The sequence below is a fragment of the Chiloscyllium plagiosum genome, unplaced genomic scaffold (genome assembly GCF_037043375.1).
Source record: "Chiloscyllium plagiosum isolate Xiang-an unplaced genomic scaffold, Cpla_swu_hap1 HiC_scaffold_8, whole genome shotgun sequence".
NCBI lineage: Eukaryota > Metazoa > Chordata > Chondrichthyes > Orectolobiformes > Hemiscylliidae > Chiloscyllium > Chiloscyllium plagiosum.
In genome coordinates, this window is record NW_028270146.1 from 48,247,987 (window position 1) to 48,265,987 (window position 18,001).

Below are 18,001 nucleotides of genomic sequence, written 5' to 3' on the forward strand. Positions count from 1 at the left end.
GGAGAGAAAAGAGCTGACATTTTGAGTCTAACTGACCCATTGTCAAAGCTAAAAAAAAGGGAGAAATAGGGAGGTATTTATACTAAACTGAGAGAAGGTGAGTCATGGCTCCAGAAGCAAAGGTAGCAATAAAGAGGTGATAATGACAGTGCGTAGAGAGATTATAGGGAGATTGGGAGCTGGGAATGACCAAGGCTGAAGCCAGTGCTATGTGACAAAATATGGGGGGATGGGGGGATGGGTGAAGCAGAGGCAAAATGGAAAACAGGGGAGAAGGGTAGCAAAAGGGAAAGAGGAGAGGACAAAGGTGATGAGAGAGTGGGGAGCGACAGAAAGACAATCAAAAAACAAGAGGAATTAAAGAAATTAAAATGCTACCCACTCGCCAAACATTAAGTGGCTGATGCACCCACAAAATTCCTTCCCCTGAGCATCCAGTGCCAGGAGGCAGTCAGCCTCTAGTTACAGGTGAAGATTGCCACTAGGTTTGCAGTCAAAGAGATAGTCCTTCTGTGGTGGGAGAACTGACACCAGGCCAAAAATAAAAGGCAGTTCAGGGAGGAAGAGGTTGACGACTGGGGGAGTTGGGCAGGGAGAGTAGTGGATGGCAATGTTGCCCCACCAATATGAACAGGAAGCCCTACGATTGATGTGATTTCCTTCCCACCCTCCAACCCCTCCCACCATATCTATCCCCTCCCATCTTTTCAAAGAATCACTTGCAAAAGTTTCTTTTGCACTCTGGCCCACCTGCCACTGCCCAAAGTTTTAATTTATTTTCGAAATATAAAATATTTTTTAATGGACAAATGTAAGTGTGTCAAGGGGACCAAAAGTATGATGGAGGTCTAATGTTCAAGTTTTCTCCTTTCTGCAGAGATTTTCTGGACTGGTAAATGTCCGCTCAGCCTAATTGTTTCTCTTGCTGTTCTTCCAGGACACTTCAAATATGCTCAGTTTCTTGGGTATGTTGTAAATGGCTATCAACATGACATCATGTGCAATCTTGTTTTTTATAGCAACTTCCAGGTTCTTCCTCAATATCTGCTGTTGGGCTACTTGAGTTGTCTTTGGAGCAATTATTCCCCTTGTCTTCCAAGGCCCTGTTCACTGTTTTATGGCAGTAGTGATAATTGATGACTCTTAGTTCTAATTACTTTGGGCAATTAAGGGCCTCAGAAGGCTTAAGGCTAAATGGCCTAGCATTACCCACTCACCACGTTATGGGAACATCTGGATGAAGAGAGGGTCGGCTCACTATTTGACATATTTTACATGAAAACATGACTAGTGGGGATTCGTACAATTCAACACCATTTTTCCTTCATTTAACAACAGCAGTTTTCAAAACAAAATTGTAGAATTACAGGGTGATAAGCATTTCCAAGCTATTGCTTTGGTATAAATTTCACCTTGATCCCATTTATATTTATCCACACCTAAATTTTATTACCTTTCTAGTTTAAAGTTGTCTGTTTAAGTTTCATCAACTGTGGTAATTTTACAACATTGATTTATTCATTCTAAAGGTCTAAAGCCTTTGCTACCTTTCTCCTATCAGTATGCTAAGATTTTCCTTTTAATTGTCAGATAATTGATGGAGCAGTTAAAGAAGCCAGAACACTCACTTGTGAACTGGGTGATCAAGCACTAAATATTATGCTGGAGGAAACAAATTACTTCTTGAAAAGGTACAGTAAACCCTGTGAAATTAGATAATATTATAGATTAAACTATGACTCCGAATGAATCCTGAAATCCTAGATGGCTTTATTGAATGAAGAGTTATTCTTCATGTCAATATTTCTAGGCCAGAATTTATTCATATACTTTATGTAGGGTGTGAAACAGCAAATATTTATCATGCATTAGGGTGTATTGATTTCAGCTTGGTGTGTGTGATCACCCCTCAGAATTCTAGCTCATGGCAATTAACTGCATGTGCAGTCTTTTAATATGGGATGGTTGTTGCACTATAGCTGCCATATGGTACCATATTAAGGGCTTATGCGCGAAACGTCGATTCTGCTGCTCCTCGGATGCTGCCTGACCTTCTGTGCATATCCAACACCACACTCTTCAACTCTAACCTCCAGCATCTGCAGTCCTCACTTTCTCCTATATGGTTCTACAAGTCTGACCAGGAAAATCTACTACTCTTACTAACTGCCAGAGACATTTAGAAGACTTCACAGATTGATAATCAAGTAGATAGTATGTCAAGCTCTAAATTTGTAAGTTCTGGGAGGCACACTTTAGAAATACTGTAATATGAATGCATTGGAGACAAAGCAGATAAGGCATATGAGAATGGTTTCAGGGATGAAAAGCTTCAGTTATGAAATAGAAACTGTTGGGACTTTTTTCCTTGGAGAAAGGAAGGCTAAGATTAATGTTTTCAAGATCATGTCTGTGCAAGGTATATAGGGAGAAACCGTTCTCACTTGTACAAAGATCCAGATTTAACGTGTTTTTACGAAAGGAGCAAGTATACTGTGAGAAAAAGCTTTCACAAAGTGAGTGTTTAGGTTCAAAAATGCACTACCTGATAATGTTGTGAGGATCGCTTAATTGAAGCTTTCAAGAGGACATTGGATTTTTAAAAAATTCACTCATGATGCAGGCGTCATGGCTAGGCCAGCATTTATTGTCCACTTCTAAATGTCCAGAGGACAGTTAAGAGTCAATCACATTATTCTAAGTCTGGAGTCACATCTCAGCCTGACTGGGTAAGGATGGCTGTTAACTCCCCTGAAGGGTATTAGTGAACTAGATGGGTTTTTCTGGCAATTGACAATAATTTCATGGTCATCATTGGACTCTTTATAATCAATACCCACTACTTTGTTGAAGTCTCCAGCTAAGGGCTTAATTTCTATTGTCTGTCATGGTCTCCTTTGATAAATATTTTTAAGTGTCTGACATCAATCACTTCTCTCTACTCAGGGCTATTTTATATCCCTTCCCTCTTCCTGCTCCCTCTACTAAAATTTTAAATGTTTTAATGGACAAATTGGTAAATTACCTATATAATTTTTTCTCCTAAATTTCGGCCACTGATGTCACTAGTACTTCTTTGATATTTTTAATGGAGAGATAATGTTCCATTAAGGGAAAACAACAGTGCCCCGATTGTGTAGGGTTGTGTTTCCTGAAACCCTAGTAGGTTCATATTGTGCTTGTGGAAAGTTCTGCACATGCAGTTTGTGAAACACTGTGCCAGTAAAAGACATGTCAGCTCTCACAATAAATGTGAACAAAGAGGATAGAATGATGTCACTAGCAATACTGGCAATGGTACTGCACGATCACATTTTGCACGTGTGCACTGACAGCATTTTCAGGGTCGAAGCAGACTTTCTTACTGTGTAAATTGCATTTTAATGGATTTTCCAAATACAATGGCTTCGTTGTTTTCCATATGAAGTTTTATCAGTGCTTTCTTCACAAATAATCTACTTAATGACAACACTACATCTGTGCTAAAAAAAAGATTGATTCCAACTACTTCACAAGGAACGAATGCTGTTTTGCGAGATGTTAATGTGTTATCAAGCCCAAATCAGAAACTAATGGAACTTTCAAATTCCTTACATTTGTCCTGTCCAGTGTTGCCTCTAATTTTACAAATGAGATTTCTGCGATGCATACAATCTACTGAATTCCATTATTTACTCTTCCATGGTGCTGTCCTCCATTTTTCTAAAATTATCAAAATCTGACCACACCCCATAAACAGTCAATAAATTAACCCTTTAACAATTTTTTTCATGCAAGTTAACAGTATTATTTAATTTCTGTTTTGATTGCTTCAAACCTGTCCAAATTGTCACCTGTATTCAAATTGTTAGGCTGTAATTCAGCTAGATGCATTTGTATGTGCAAGAACTTTTGCAAACAAATCACGGCTCCTTTCCCATTTTCACTGTACACTCTCTGAGTCCTGTAGAAACTCAATTTTGAGAAAGGTGATGGTTCTAAACTTTTACTTTCATTCTTTTACCTCTTACCATCTCCTTTAGAGTATACTTTTCCCACATCTCTGCTGTCATTTCTCTCCTTCAAACTCTCTGTGTGACTCTCAGCCCTTTCATTATCTCCTCTTGATATTACTGCACTTCTCATGATCTCACTCCCCATACCCAGTTTCATCCTTACACCACTGCTTATTATGTTTACTTGCTTGCTTTCTCTCCTGATTATCTCAGTATGTTCCCCACCCTTAATATGCAGCTTCCATTCTTTGCTGCCCCCTAACCCCATCACTGTGACTCTCTGCTCCCTCCTAAGGATATTTACACTGACTCCAACAACCATTAAGTTCCATTCCTTGCTATTCTTTTCCATCAGCCTACTTTCTGTAAACCTTTGCAGTTGAGTCTCTTTTGAAGTACAGTAGCCTTTTCATTTCAGACCTCCTTACAGTTGCATTCTGCTTTCCCGCCCTTGTCATTTTGCTGGTATCAGCCAATGTGGCTGCATTATTTGGGCAAGCTAATGAGCCCAGTTACCCTCCACCTATTACACTGTAAACAATTAGCTATAACAAACAAGACCGCATATGACAGATTTCTCATAAGCTGCTCAACCTGGTGAGGCCTCACCCCTTACATGTTAAGTATTTAGAATTCCCAGCAGGACTACATATGACCAACATTCCCTCTCAGGTGCATGGCCATGCAGTTGTGTAGACCTCAGAGGTCTGTGCAAGAGCAGGAAATATCCAATGGAATGTAGTGAAAGGTTGAGACTCCTTAGGAGCTGGTTGATCCAGTAAGTGGCTGGGAGGAGTCAGCGTCACCTAGAGGAGCAGGTGAGGAAAATAACAGGTGAGTACCTGCAAAGTTGAGATCCCTGTGGATAGGACATTTAGCAAAGTGGTCACATTGTAGATTAGGACCAGACAGTGTAGAAAGACCAGGCACGCAGCACAGTACATCTCACTCACTAATCAGTTTTCCATTTTAAATACTGGTGAGGGTGATGGTTTATCAGAGGGATGTTGTGAAAGCCAGGCTTGTGGCACTGCAAGTAGTTCAGCTCAGGAGAATGAAATGTGGATGGGTAAAGGGCTCTTGTGATACAATGGTAGTGTGTCTACCTCTAGATCTAGTGGCCTGGGTTCATGTCCCACCTCCTCCAGAGGTGAGGAGTAACAACTGTGAGCGGTAATTAGAAAACATCAATTTTGAGGGCTCTTGCAGCACAGTGGTAGCTTCCCTACCTCTGGACCAGGAGATCTGGGCTCAAATCCCACCTCCTTCAGAAGTGTTTAATAATATCTCTGAATTGGTTGATGATAAAAAATACAAATCACTTTCATCTGGTCGAAAGGGATGCCTGAACCATAATAGGGAACAATACCCCACCACCAACATCATGGGGTTTATTTTTGATTAGAAATTGGATTGTGCCCAATAAAAAAAAACGGCTACAAAAGCAGGTCAGATGCTAGGAATCTTGTGTAGCTCACCTCCTGGCTCCCTGATACCTCTCCACTGTCTCAGTATCCCAGTCCTGCTTTCTCTCCCTATACTCCTTGATCCTTTTAGCCCCAAGGACCCCATCCAGCTCCTTCTTGGATATATCTAATAAACTGGCCCTCAACAGCTTCATGTTGGGGAGACTTCCACAGGTTCACAACTCCCTCAGGGAAAAAAATTCTTCCTCATCATAGTCCTGAATGGCTTGATTTATAGTTGTAAAACATTAGGTACTTTGTTTAGCATTGACTGTAAATTATTTTCTTCCCTTTGCACCAAAACTTTCTTTTCAGTATTCTGACCAAAGCAATGGAGTTGCACAGACCTTTAAGAGGTCTCTGCTTCTGTGGCTCAAACTTCATTTTCAAGGGGCATTTGTCCATAACTGAGATGTAGAGGGGCTATATTATGCTGATTGACTCCTGAAATCCAACATTCTAGCTTAAGTTCTCACTTTTTAGAGACTATATCCTACTTGAGGACAGCAGAGAGCAAGAGCACAGTTGTTTATGATTCATATGTGAATGCCTAGAGTGATCCCATGTTCCCAGGGTCTGGAGGACTACCTTTTGGGAATCCCCTGCAGCCATCCTTGGATTGACCTGGTGGGGATGTTTAGGTTCCTGGCAGAGGGGAAGTATTGCAGCAGGCACTACTGGATATCATGAGATGGTGACAATCCTTGAGTGACTGCCTGTGGTTCTTCATTCCTATTGGTGCAATTTGTTTGTGTTGTGAGCTACCAACCTTACCCAAGGGTTTTATTGAGACTTTGCTGGATGATGTGCAGCGGGGAATAGTGGATTTGAGGCTTTCTCACGAGATGGCCACAGATATCCAATCCCCTGATCCCTTCCCCTTGCTGTCCTGCTGGCTCAGCAGCCTTCTGCTTAAAGGCTTGAGGAGCCTTATATCTGGAAACCACCTCCACAGCCGTATCTGCCCAGGTTGCCCTCAATAGCCGGGCTGGCCTGCTGTATAGTCATCGATAGGGAAGAGCAATTTGTTTCTCTCCTGGACAGGCTTTGGGAGAATACCAAGTGCTATGTTTAGCCTAGTGTCAGCCACTGCCAGAGGTGGGTGGGAGAGATGAGCAGAAAATGAGTGATGCTTCTGGAGTGAAATGCTGTGTGTGTACCCTTTAAATATAGCACTGGGAATTTTGAGATCAGTGGTCCCAATAGGAGCCAGAATGTAAATAAAAAAACTGAAAAAAAAACTGCAGATGCTGTAAATCGGAAATAAAAACAGAGGTACTCGAAAAGCTCAGCAGGTCTGGCAGCATCTGTGAAGAGAAATCAGAATTAATGTTTTGGGTCCAGTGACCCTTCCTCAGAGCCCAGTGTCTGGCTGCAGTTCCAGGGTGTGACGATGACGATTGTTCTGTACACTAGGATTGTAGTTAACTCACTGAGACCTTGTCAAAGGTTCGCTGCCAAGTCTATACCCATACTGTTCTCACACTTCTCATCCAGATGTATGACAATGGATGACCTTTCGAGAAAAACAGCTGCCAAGTTATAGGAAGTACTCAAAATAATCCACAGCTAACTTATAAATGTTGAATATTTTACTGACCAAGCGTGGGTTAATATATGAGGTTTTTTAAGGCAAAGTTCAACAACAGACTGGTTTTCTTCTATGCAAAATCGAAGAGATGGAAAATGACTTGCAAATCTGTTGCAGAATGGGCAATGACACTGCAATTGTCTGTGAACTGTAGTTTGTCTGCAGTTGTCAGGTTAGTTTTGCCTCGGAGGCATCCCCTGAAGTCATCAGTTAGTGGTCAAAGGCCAGATGGGTGCGCAGCTCATGAAGATGGAAGGCCAGAGGTATGACTACCAGCTCAGAGAGAAACGGCTGGCTTCAAATCAGTTCAAATAGAAAAGCCGCCTCTGTTTCAAAGCACAGCCTCGGCAACATTTTAAACTTTAATGTTAAGAAGATAGACTCAGCCAATAGGTCACTGTTTAATCCCACGACAAGAGAAATAAACATTTTTTTTTGTGTTCTAATTTGTAGGACAGAAATTACTGTATTTTTTCAAAAAAAAAGGTTTTTCTTAGCTTCCTCTGATAGAATTCAAATATTTTAAGAAAAATGTGATGGCTGAGCTAATGCAAAGTTTTAGCTACAAAGCTATAATTTTCTGTAAACTGTGGTAAAGTCACAGCACATACTCAACTTCAGAACTTTTTATGTACAATATTATATCCGAATTGCTGCTGTAAGTCTGAAGATTGCAATCAACAGGAAGTGTTTAGGTTCTTCTTAAATGAATGGTTACATTCCATGAAAGAAAACCGCACAAAATTATGATCTAAGGATGGAAATTTCCTCTCGCAAATGAAAGGGTCTCACTTAAGGTCTTAAGTGATGCTTTTCATTACTTCTTGTAGAATATAGTAAATGTTATGATCTTTATAAATGCTCAAATGAACTCCTCAATTGAACTAGTATTAAATTAGCTGCAATTTAACTGCCCTGCGTCAGTGTTATAGAAAAAGTGTAGCTGTGAGTCAGTACGCAAACATAACATGGTGCTAATGTTGTTCATTTGTTAATCTAGGCTAAGACCTACGCATCATCTGTAGTCCACACCTTCATGAGGACCAACTGGGTTGATATCAACTTGGAAAAAATGAGGACTGCAGATGTTGGAAATAGAGTCAAGAGTGTGGTGCTGGAAAAGCACAGCAGGTCAGGTAGTATCCGTGGAGCAGGAGAATCGATGTATCAGGCATAAGCCTGATGAAGGGCTTATACCCGAAATGTCGATTCTCCTGCTCCTCAGATACTGCCTGACCTGCTGTGCTTTTCCAGCGCCACACTCTCGGCCTCACTAGATTGATAGTAATGCTGACAAAGCTCCTCTTGACTCTTTCTTCATCTATATCCCTTCGATGTTTCTGAGTGTGCAGAATCTGCTTGAGCATCCTCTATAATGGTGTTTAACTGTGAAAAGCCCCATGCTGTACACCTTCTCAGTATGGGGCATTGAGCTATGAGGAAGATTGAACACATGGGCTGCACACTGAATGTGTCACACTCTTGAATGTCAGTTCATTCCTTGAAAAGCTCACACATAGGAAAACCTTTAGGTTCAATTCTCTGCAGTATGGAAACAAACCCTTTGGCCCAACAAGTCCACATGTATCGTCTGAAGAGTAACCCACCCAGACTTAATCCCCTACCTTATATTTACCCCTGACTGATGCAGCTAACACTATGGACAATTTAGCATGGCCAATTCACCTAACCTGCACATCTTTGGATTGTGGGAGGAAACCGAAGCACCTGGAGGAAACCCACACAGACACGGGGAGAACGTGCAAACTCCACCCGGACAGTCACATGAGATGGGAATCGAACCCTGGTCTTGGCGCTGTGAGACAGCAGTGCTAACCACTGAGCTGCACTTACCCCACTGAGATGTGTGGAATCACCAGTGATTTCCCCCCCTTTCATCCATAACACAACATGGGTGAAAGTGTCAAAAAAATGTGTGTTGGCCAGTTTCTGAGACTTTTTACATCATCTTTGGCCTCAGTGTTGTTTGCATTCAAAGTTAAAGTTCAGGGATCTCTGAAGGATGAAGCTAACTGTATTCACCAACGCGATTACTTGTGAAACAATGCTTGGTGTTTGCAATGTCTTAAATCCCTTCTGATGTATGAAGATGTTCCTCACCTATCATGTGGATCTCACTTTACCTGGTTCCATAGCAACAATGCTACCACATCAGATGCTATAACAGTGCAAGTGCATATATATTTACAATGATGTACACCTATGTGCCCTCAGTACATTTTCCTCTTCCTCTCCTTGCCACTACGTATGGATCCAAGCTTACTACTGCAGCCGGGGAGGAAGGAGCCTGCTCTCTGGGTCACCCTGTTGACTTGAAGACTTGGGTGGTCATCCCTTGGTGCCTTTTAGCTTAGAGGTGCACCCTGCTGAGAGCCTCCTCCTCAGATCCAAGTTTACCCTCCTTGACTTGAATTTGAAGACAAAGGCAAAGAAAGGGCTGTACAGAGTGTGATTAAGGTGCCTTTCACCTTTCTTAACTTGACATTAATGCTGACCATTCAAGGCTAGAGCAATGGACTACAGATCTGAATGCATATTGGACAGCCATTAGGCATTCTGCTGGACCTGGGTCTCCAGTCACCCTTTCCATGAAGACAGCCAGGTGCTCATATTCTAGAACCACAAAGCAGTGAGTGTATCGAAGTGCTCCTGCCTGCCAGAATCTGATGTTCCTGTACTTGTCTCTGCAATTTAACTATGTCACTTACGACCAAGTACAGGGGCATGTCCTCTGCGTAGAGCTGATCAGGCGCCTGTTGACAATCCGAGTGTCAGAAACCTCTGGCATTGCTTCCTCCATTCATCCAGTGATGAGTTCATCAGATTGTGCCCCCAAATCTAATGTAACTACAGTATGCACCACAGTGTTAGTCTCTGTTCTAGTGAGTATCTTCTGAGGAATTCAAGCTGTGGCTTCTTCCTTCTAAAAGTTACTTGAGTGCTGGTCGTGCCTGTGTAGCACAAGAGAGACTCAGTTGGAGAGGATAAAAGCTTACGTAGAATAAGGATGTGTTAGTACTGGTGATAATCAGAGAAGAACCTAGTACAATGGAGTTATTGTGCTGTTTTCCCAATGTTGTCTTCCCGTGAGCAATCCGGTTCTCCCTGGTCATCTCCATTATCTTGTTCCCAAAGACATAAACAGCCTAATGTCTCTCACCTCCCACCTTGGCTGATCTTGAACCTCTCAACTGGGTTGAGGGCCAGTTTTTCTTTCCTGTAGTGAGAGAAACAGAAGGTTTGTGAATGATGGAAGTAGATGAAAGAGCAGTGAGTGGGTGGGAAGCATAGAGGGCAGAATGGGTTAGTAATTATAGACCATGAGATGAGTATGAGTCTTTAAGTGGGCATGATGCAGATATGATTCTGAGAGTGTAGTCCGTTAGCCTTGGTGAGAAATATGTGCAGTGTCAGTGAATGGTGGCACTGAGGCAAGATGTTGCCATGTACCCTTGCAGAGCACGGGAGATCATTGACCTTGTTTCTGCATTGCTGGCCACCCTTTTGTATGGAATACTGCCCTAAGCTGCTGTCTCTGCCCAGGGTGGCTGGTTGAGGCCTGTTGGCCTTCTGTTGCAGTCAGCCATGAAGAAGACTCCACATCTCTCTATTAGCATCCATCAGCATTCCAACAGCTTTGGTTGTGAAGAAAGAAGTGTGCTTATTTCTTCTCTGTGTCATCAGTTGAGATTTTTGGGGCAGATCTCACAAGCTGAGGGGTAATTCCTGGCTTACTGTGTCTGAACTGGTGTCCAGTTGGGCTTTTAACATGGCACCAGAGCCTTGGTCGCTGGAAGGGCCCAGCAGTTGCGAGAACTTCCTTCTTGCTCACCACACAAATCACCAAGTAACATGCACTGCATCTATCTTGTAAAAATAATGAGCTGCAAAGTAAGTGATCATGGAAGATAACTCATCCCAGGTCATAGCAGAAAAGTCGCCAGACAATTCACTGGCTGCTAAACTTTAATTTCAGATGGGAAAATCCCAACCTACATATTAATATGTTATTTGGTTAACAACCCTGCCCATCTGCTGGTATTTAATACCTCAATTTTTGGCACTCAGCTTCTCTAGCTTTGAAATTAATTTCATTGAAGGAAAGAACTAGGGGGTAAAAGGCTGAAGGTCTGAATCATGGCATATGGGGAGGTGCTGATGTAGCAGTGACTGAAGTAGCAATCTAGAAACCCAAACTAATGTTCTGAAGACATGGATTCGACTCTCACTGTGGCAGCTGGCAAAATTTATATTTAATAAGAATAGAGAAGGACGAGTTGGTCTAATGGCAATCATGTATGGCACTGTCAATGTTTACAATCTGCCAACCTTTCCTCATCTGACTTATACGTGATTCCAGACTCACATCAATGTGCTTGATTCTTAACTGATCTCTGGACAATTAGTCATGAGCAGTTAATGGTGGTCTAGTCAGCAAAGCCCATCAACAAATTGAAAGGCAATGGAAAATCAAGTTCACTAGGAATAGACATGACAAAGACTGAAGCCCCAATTAGTGGATGGAGTGCTATAACTGAACTGTGCAGATAAATTGGTTAACATCACTTCTGAGTCAGACCTGGACAATGAGTGCAACACTTCTGAATTAAGAATCCAAGGAGCTCCACACCTTTGCAATCTCTGGGAGTCTGTGTGCTAAAACACAAAATTGCAGGGAATCTCAATCTGAACATATAAAGAACCAGACCCTCTGGTTTCTGAATAATTGAATATCAAGTGTATTAAGTATTGAGACCCATTGGAAACTGTGGCACACCACAATCCAGTAATTTCCAACTGGATAATTAACCAGGATATGTTGGAGAGATAAAAACTTGCTCTAACTCCTGAATAGCTATAAGGCTGAGCCCCTAATCTAACAATCAATCACACTGACTCCTGGAAATCCAAAGTGTGCCTGAACACACCATCATCTTCAAGGCCTGACCCATTGGACAGCTGAACTCTAAACCCAATACCTGACCACTGTGCTGACACTTGATTCAACCTGAACACATAACCAACCGTACCGTGCCTATTCACTATTAAAGTCTTTGCCCTGATCATCTGCATCCATCCCACCCATCATCCAACCACCCTGCCCACCTTCCACCCTACCACGTCAAACATCTATCTGCTACACAACTCCTTTGTCCACGTAGCATCCTAACCTCTTATTCACTTGTCCTACCTCAATCAACTTACCAACACCTTACCACTGTACAATCTAGCCCTTACCTTACACACTTAACTGGTCTCGGTAGCCTGTCAAAAGGCTTTGGCTTTTAAAGATGAGAAAAAGGCGACGATTGCCACGAAAAAGTGAAGACTGGGAAGGTCCGCTCTGATACAGCCTGTGTAGCTTGCTTTGGAATGTAAGGAGGTAATGTTTTGTCTGATCAAGATTAAATACAGAGATTTCAACCCAGATCAGGGGACTTTGGCTGTGGAGTCTATTTGAAGGAGTTATTAATTTATTCTCACTACAACACTTTTTCGTTGTCTAATTTAACTTATCTACATATCAAAGGATGCAACAATTGGGATAAAACCATTTTCTTCCTGTGTTTTCAACAAAATGCATTTTAGGAAAACTGCAATGGCTTAGTTTGAGCTGCAAGATTTAAATTCCTGTAAAATATGAACTAGTCTCAACACTGACACAGCCTCAGGAGAGAACTTTGTAAAAAAAGCCAATTTTTATTGTGTTGCATGAAAACTGCGATGAGGATGTCTGAAGAATGCAATTCACAAAGAAGGGGGTAAATAAAGGTGCAAAGAGGAGGATGATCAAATAGGATAATGTATTTGAAGCTTAGGAGAAACAGAGTGGCACATTCAGAGCAATATTGACTACAGTACATTGCAACTTTGGAAAAGGTCTAACCTATTCAATCTTCAAGGCTGTTTCACTATCTAACCAGAGCATAAAGGTGTATTAGTAGTGTCCCTACCTCAAGTCCCACCACAGGATGCGATGAATACAAAGATGGGTTGTAACAAGTTTAGACAAGTTCATTAAAGTATAACAAGAAGATGACTTATTTATCATAGAGTCATAGAGGTGTACAGCATGGAAACAGACCCTTCGGTCCAACCTGTCCATGCCGACCAGATATCCCAACTCAATCTAGTCCCACCTGCCAGCACCCGGCCCATATCCCTCCAAACCCTTCCTATTCATATACCCATCCAAATGCCTCTTAAATGGTGCAATTGTACCAGCCTCCATCACTTCCTCTGGCAGCTCATTCCATTCACGTACCACCCTCTGTGTGAAAAATTTGCCCCATAGGTCTCTTTTATATCTTTCCCCTCTCACCCTAAACTTATGCCCTCTAGTTCTGGACTCACTGACTTCAGGGAAAAGACTTTGTCTATTTATCCTATCCATGCCCCTCATAATTTTATAAACCTTTATAAGGTCACCCCTCAACCTCGGACGCTCCAGGGAAAACAACCCCAGCCTGTTCAGCCTCTCTTTATAGCTCAAATCCTTCAACCCTGGCAATGTCCTTACAAATCTTTTCTGAACCCTTTCAAGTTTCACAACATCTTGCTTTCTTTGCCTAACACATATTTTTCAATCTCAGTCAGCCTAAATAAGAGACAACACAGATTATCATTGGCCTTTATGTAAAAAGAGTTGATTCTACGTTCACTTTTCATTATCCTCACACTAATTCTAAGATATCCCCTTGATCTTAATTTCCCATCAAAGGAAATAAATTATTTTGTTCTACCCCATTAAATCCTTGTCAGATTTTGAACATTTCAGAAATACGTAAAGCAAAGAAACCTAATAATCTAATTAATTAAACTGAATTAATACATACAATATTTTGTTTACTAGGAGAAAGTGAGGACTGCAGATGCTGGAGATCAGAGCTTAAAAATGTGTTGCTGGAAAAGCGCAGCAGGTCAGGCAGCATCAAAGGAACAGGAGAATCGACGTTTTGGGCATTCTTCAGGAATGAGAAGGGTGTGCCAAGCAGGCTAAGATCAAAGGCAGGGAGGAGGGACTTGGGGGAGGGCGTTGGGAATATGATAGGTGGAAGGAGGTTAAGGTGAGGGTGATAGGCCGGAGAGGGGGTGGGGGCGGAGAGGTCAGGAAGAAGATTGCAGGTCAAGAAGGTGGTGCTGAGTCTGAGGGTTGGGACTGAGAAAAGGTGGGGGGAGGGGAAATGAGAAAGTTGGAGAAATCTGCATTCATCCCTTGTGGTTGGAAGGTTCCTAGACGGAAGATGAGGCTCTCTTCCTCCAGGCGTCGTGTTGCCATGGTCTGGTGATGGAGGAGGCCAAGGACCTGCATGTCCTTGGCGGAGTGGGAAGGGGAGTTAAAGTGTTCAGCCACGGGGCGGTTGGGTTGGTTGGTGCGGTTGTCCCAGAGGTGTTCTGTGAAACGTTCTGCAAGTAGGCGGCCTGTCTCCCCGTGTAGTGGAGGCCACATTGGGTGCAGTGGATGCAGTAAATGATGTGTGTGGAGGTGCAGGTGAATTTGTGACGGATATGGAAGGATCCCTTGGGGCCTTGGAGGGAAGTGAGGGGGGAGGTGTGGGCACAAGTTTTGCATTTCTTGCGGTTGCAGCGGAATGTGCCGGGAGTGGAGGATGGGTTGGTGGGGGATCTAACGAGGGAGTCGCAGAGGGAGTGGTCTTTCCGGAACGCTGATAGGGGTGGGGAGGGAAATATATCCTTGGTGGTGGGGTCTGTTTGGAGGTGGCAGAAATGATGAAGGATGATATGATGTATCTGGAGGTTGGTGGGGTGGTAGGTAAGGACCAGTGGGGTTCTGTCCTGGTGGCGATTGGAGGGGTGGGTTCAAGGGCGGAGGAGTGGGAAGTGGAGGAGATGCGGTGGATAGCATCGTCAACCACATCTGAGGGGAAATTGCAGTCTTTGAAGAAGGAGGCCATCTGGGTTGTTCAGTATTGGAATTGGTCCTCCTGGGAGCAGATGTGGCGGAGTCGAAGGAATTGGGAATATGGGATGGCGTTTTTACAGGGGGCAGGGTGGGAGGAGGTGTAATCTAGGTAGCTGTGGGAGTCAGTCGGCTTATAGTAAACGTCCGTGTTGAGTCGGTCGTCCAGATATGTGGAACAGTCCATCTTCCGCAGCTACACTGGCACCACTCCCCACCTTTTCCTCCGCTACATCAATGACTGTATCAGCGCTACCTCGTGCTCCCACAAGGAGGTTGAACAGTTCATTCACTTTACTAACACCTTCCACCCCAACCTCAAATTTACCTGGACCGTCTCAGACTCCTCCCTCCCCTTCCTAGACCTCTCCATTTTTATCTCGGACGACCGACTCAACATGGCAACACGATGTCTGGAGGAAGAGCGCCTCATCTTCCACCTAGGAACCCTCCAACCACAAGGGATGAATGCAGATTTCTCCAGCTGTCTCATTTCCCCTCTCCCCACCTTTTCTCAGTCCCAACCCTCAGACTCAACACCGCCTTCTTGACCTGCAATTTTCTTCCCGACCTCTCCGCCCCCAACCCCTCTCCAGCCTATCACCCTCACCTTAATCTCCTTCCACCTATCGTATTCCAAACGCCCCTTCCCCAAGTCCCTCCTCCCTACCTTTTATCTTAGCCTGCTTGGCACACCCTCCTCATTCCTGAAGAAGGCTTATGCCCGAAACGTCGATTCTCCTGTTCCTTTGATGCTGCCTGACCTGCTCCGCTTTTCCAGCAACACATTTTTAAGCAACATTTTGCTTACAGCTGTCGTGATACATATAATATGGAATAAAATGTAAAATGTTTTTCAGTTTTCAGATGTCAGCAGAGAATTTTGAAAAAAGCCATTTGAACCATCCAAATTTCATTTCTGTTGTAATCTCAATAATCAACAGCTGTGAATCTATCAGGTAAGTTTAATATGCTGCCTGATGTACTGCCTGTCACATTGAAAACAGGAGCAGTGTCATGCATGGTCAAGTATATAACCATTCTGTAGATTTCTGTGTAAGGCAGAAAGATCTAACAATTACTGCAAAATGCTTTTAAATGTTTATGTTTGGACAACAGTCAGCAAATAGGTGTCAGTTAGATTTCTCAGATTGATCAATAAAATAGGGTGTAGTCCTCCCAGACCATAGGGTTGCTCTCTCATTAAATAGAGGTGACTGGTCGCGGTTTAACCTGAGGATCATCACAACTCAGGTGAAGGAGAGATTGAGAAAGACAGTGCCCTTCATGATAACCTCAGCCAGGAGGAGGAATTGAACCCATGCTGTTCATGCTGAACCAACTGTCCAACCAACTGAGCGAACAGACTTTCCATTAATGAAGTAGTAATGTACAAGAACTTGTTTGCAATCATCACACAAGCCGATCTGAACAGTAATAGGTAACATGATGGATTTATATCAGACCTTGATGCACCCATTATCAGGGTGAAGACAGAGACAAAAATCACCTACTTTTCACATAACTATATCTAGTTCCACACTAGCATGAGTTTTCCTCACCGACCTGAGAGCTGGGATGGGGCCGACAGCTCAGTTCCACAGCACTACTGAGAACTCCTGATGGTCCTCAGCTGATTCTTGTCCCATTCTCTTCACTAGAAAGGTCACACATCAGATATCAGATAATTGTTTTAACTATTAACCCAATAGGTTTATCTTTACAAGTCTCCTCTCAATGCTCTGTCAGTTTAAACATGTGAGATTTATGCATTTTTCATCTGTTTTCAGGAATCACAACACAAATGAGAAAATCACAAACCTTGTGTTGAAAGAGAGCATCCATTCAGTTCTGAATGAAATGGAAAAGAAGAAAAAAGACATTATTTTAAAGACTTTATTTTGTAAACTAAAGGTACAATAAGAACAAAGTCAACTAACCTAATTTGCAAGGACTGTAGAAGTAGTTTCTTATAAAATTGTGAAAGGTTAACTAATAATCTTCATCTTCTTGAGTATATAGTCTATAAACATTTCATTATGCTTTGCTCAATTCCTGTCATCTTCTGCAGTTTTTACTTTTGACAATATGCAAATCTGCATTAAGTAGGATTCTGTTAAAATTTGGAAGCAGCTAGCTGAGCAACCTGTTGATTTTTGGTCACAGTCAGATTTTGAAAGAAAGTTGTTTTACATTTAAATAATTTGAGTTAAAATAGATTAAATCTTTTATATTCTCCCTCAGCCTCACTGTAAAAAGCTGGTGACAGAAAAATGGCTTGAGTGTACAGAACCAATAGATGAAATACTTGAAATAACAGAGAAGCATCTCACAAAATTAAAGAAATTGAAAGCACCACATTATCAGGTATGTCACAGACAATGTATTGTTGATATGAGAGAAAACACGTCATGGGAACCAACTTTTCAAATAACCGTAAAGCTAACAAGCAATGGCTGTGTAAACTTTCTGCTAACCTTTTGAGAGAATGTTAGCATACTGATGTTAAATCAAGTTGTAAAAGTATTTATGATGGAACACTAAGCCATCCAAAGTTTCAGAATCATTCTAAACTATCTTAACTAACCTCAAGCAGGATAACATATGGGACAGTTAGTAGTCTTGGGTTAGGACAAGAACAACAGTGGGACTCACTTCTGTTCAACACACCCCACGTAAAGGGATCCGTGTTGAATCATGAATGGATGGAGACAAAATCAAGTGTAAAAAGTTTGCTATCACTGATAAATTTGGGGTATCAATATTGCAACCCTCATGGAAACATAAGGGAAATTTCTCCAGAGATATAGAGGCACGTTTGGAGAAGGAGGGGCTGGGACCGATGTTGACAAAGTAATGGTGAAAGGCAATGTGCTGGATTCCTGACAAACTGATGCCTCCTTGTGGTTTTACTGGAGGCGGCATCAAGGAAATGATGGTAAGTAGCATAAGACAAAGTAGTTGATGTAAGGATTGATCAGCAGGGTGCTTTCACATGCGGGAGATC

The 18,001-nt window shown here is 42.4% G+C and overlaps 1 protein-coding gene across 7 annotated transcripts in view; it reads left to right on the forward strand.

Moving 5' to 3' along the window:
* Positions 1 to 18,001, forward strand: part of LOC122553539 (tumor necrosis factor alpha-induced protein 2) — a 69,293-nt gene that overhangs the window by 40,119 nt on the left and 11,173 nt on the right. For all 7 annotated transcript variants that reach the window (XM_043697476.2, XM_087989790.1, XM_043697479.2 and 4 more), the window contains 4 exons: positions 1,591 to 1,691; positions 15,855 to 15,953; positions 16,785 to 16,908; positions 17,239 to 17,361. In XM_043697476.2, the coding sequence (XP_043553411.2) occupies positions 1,591 to 1,691; positions 15,855 to 15,953; positions 16,785 to 16,908; positions 17,239 to 17,361 (447 nt within the window). The remainder of the gene's footprint in view (positions 1 to 1,590; positions 1,692 to 15,854; positions 15,954 to 16,784; positions 16,909 to 17,238; positions 17,362 to 18,001) is intronic.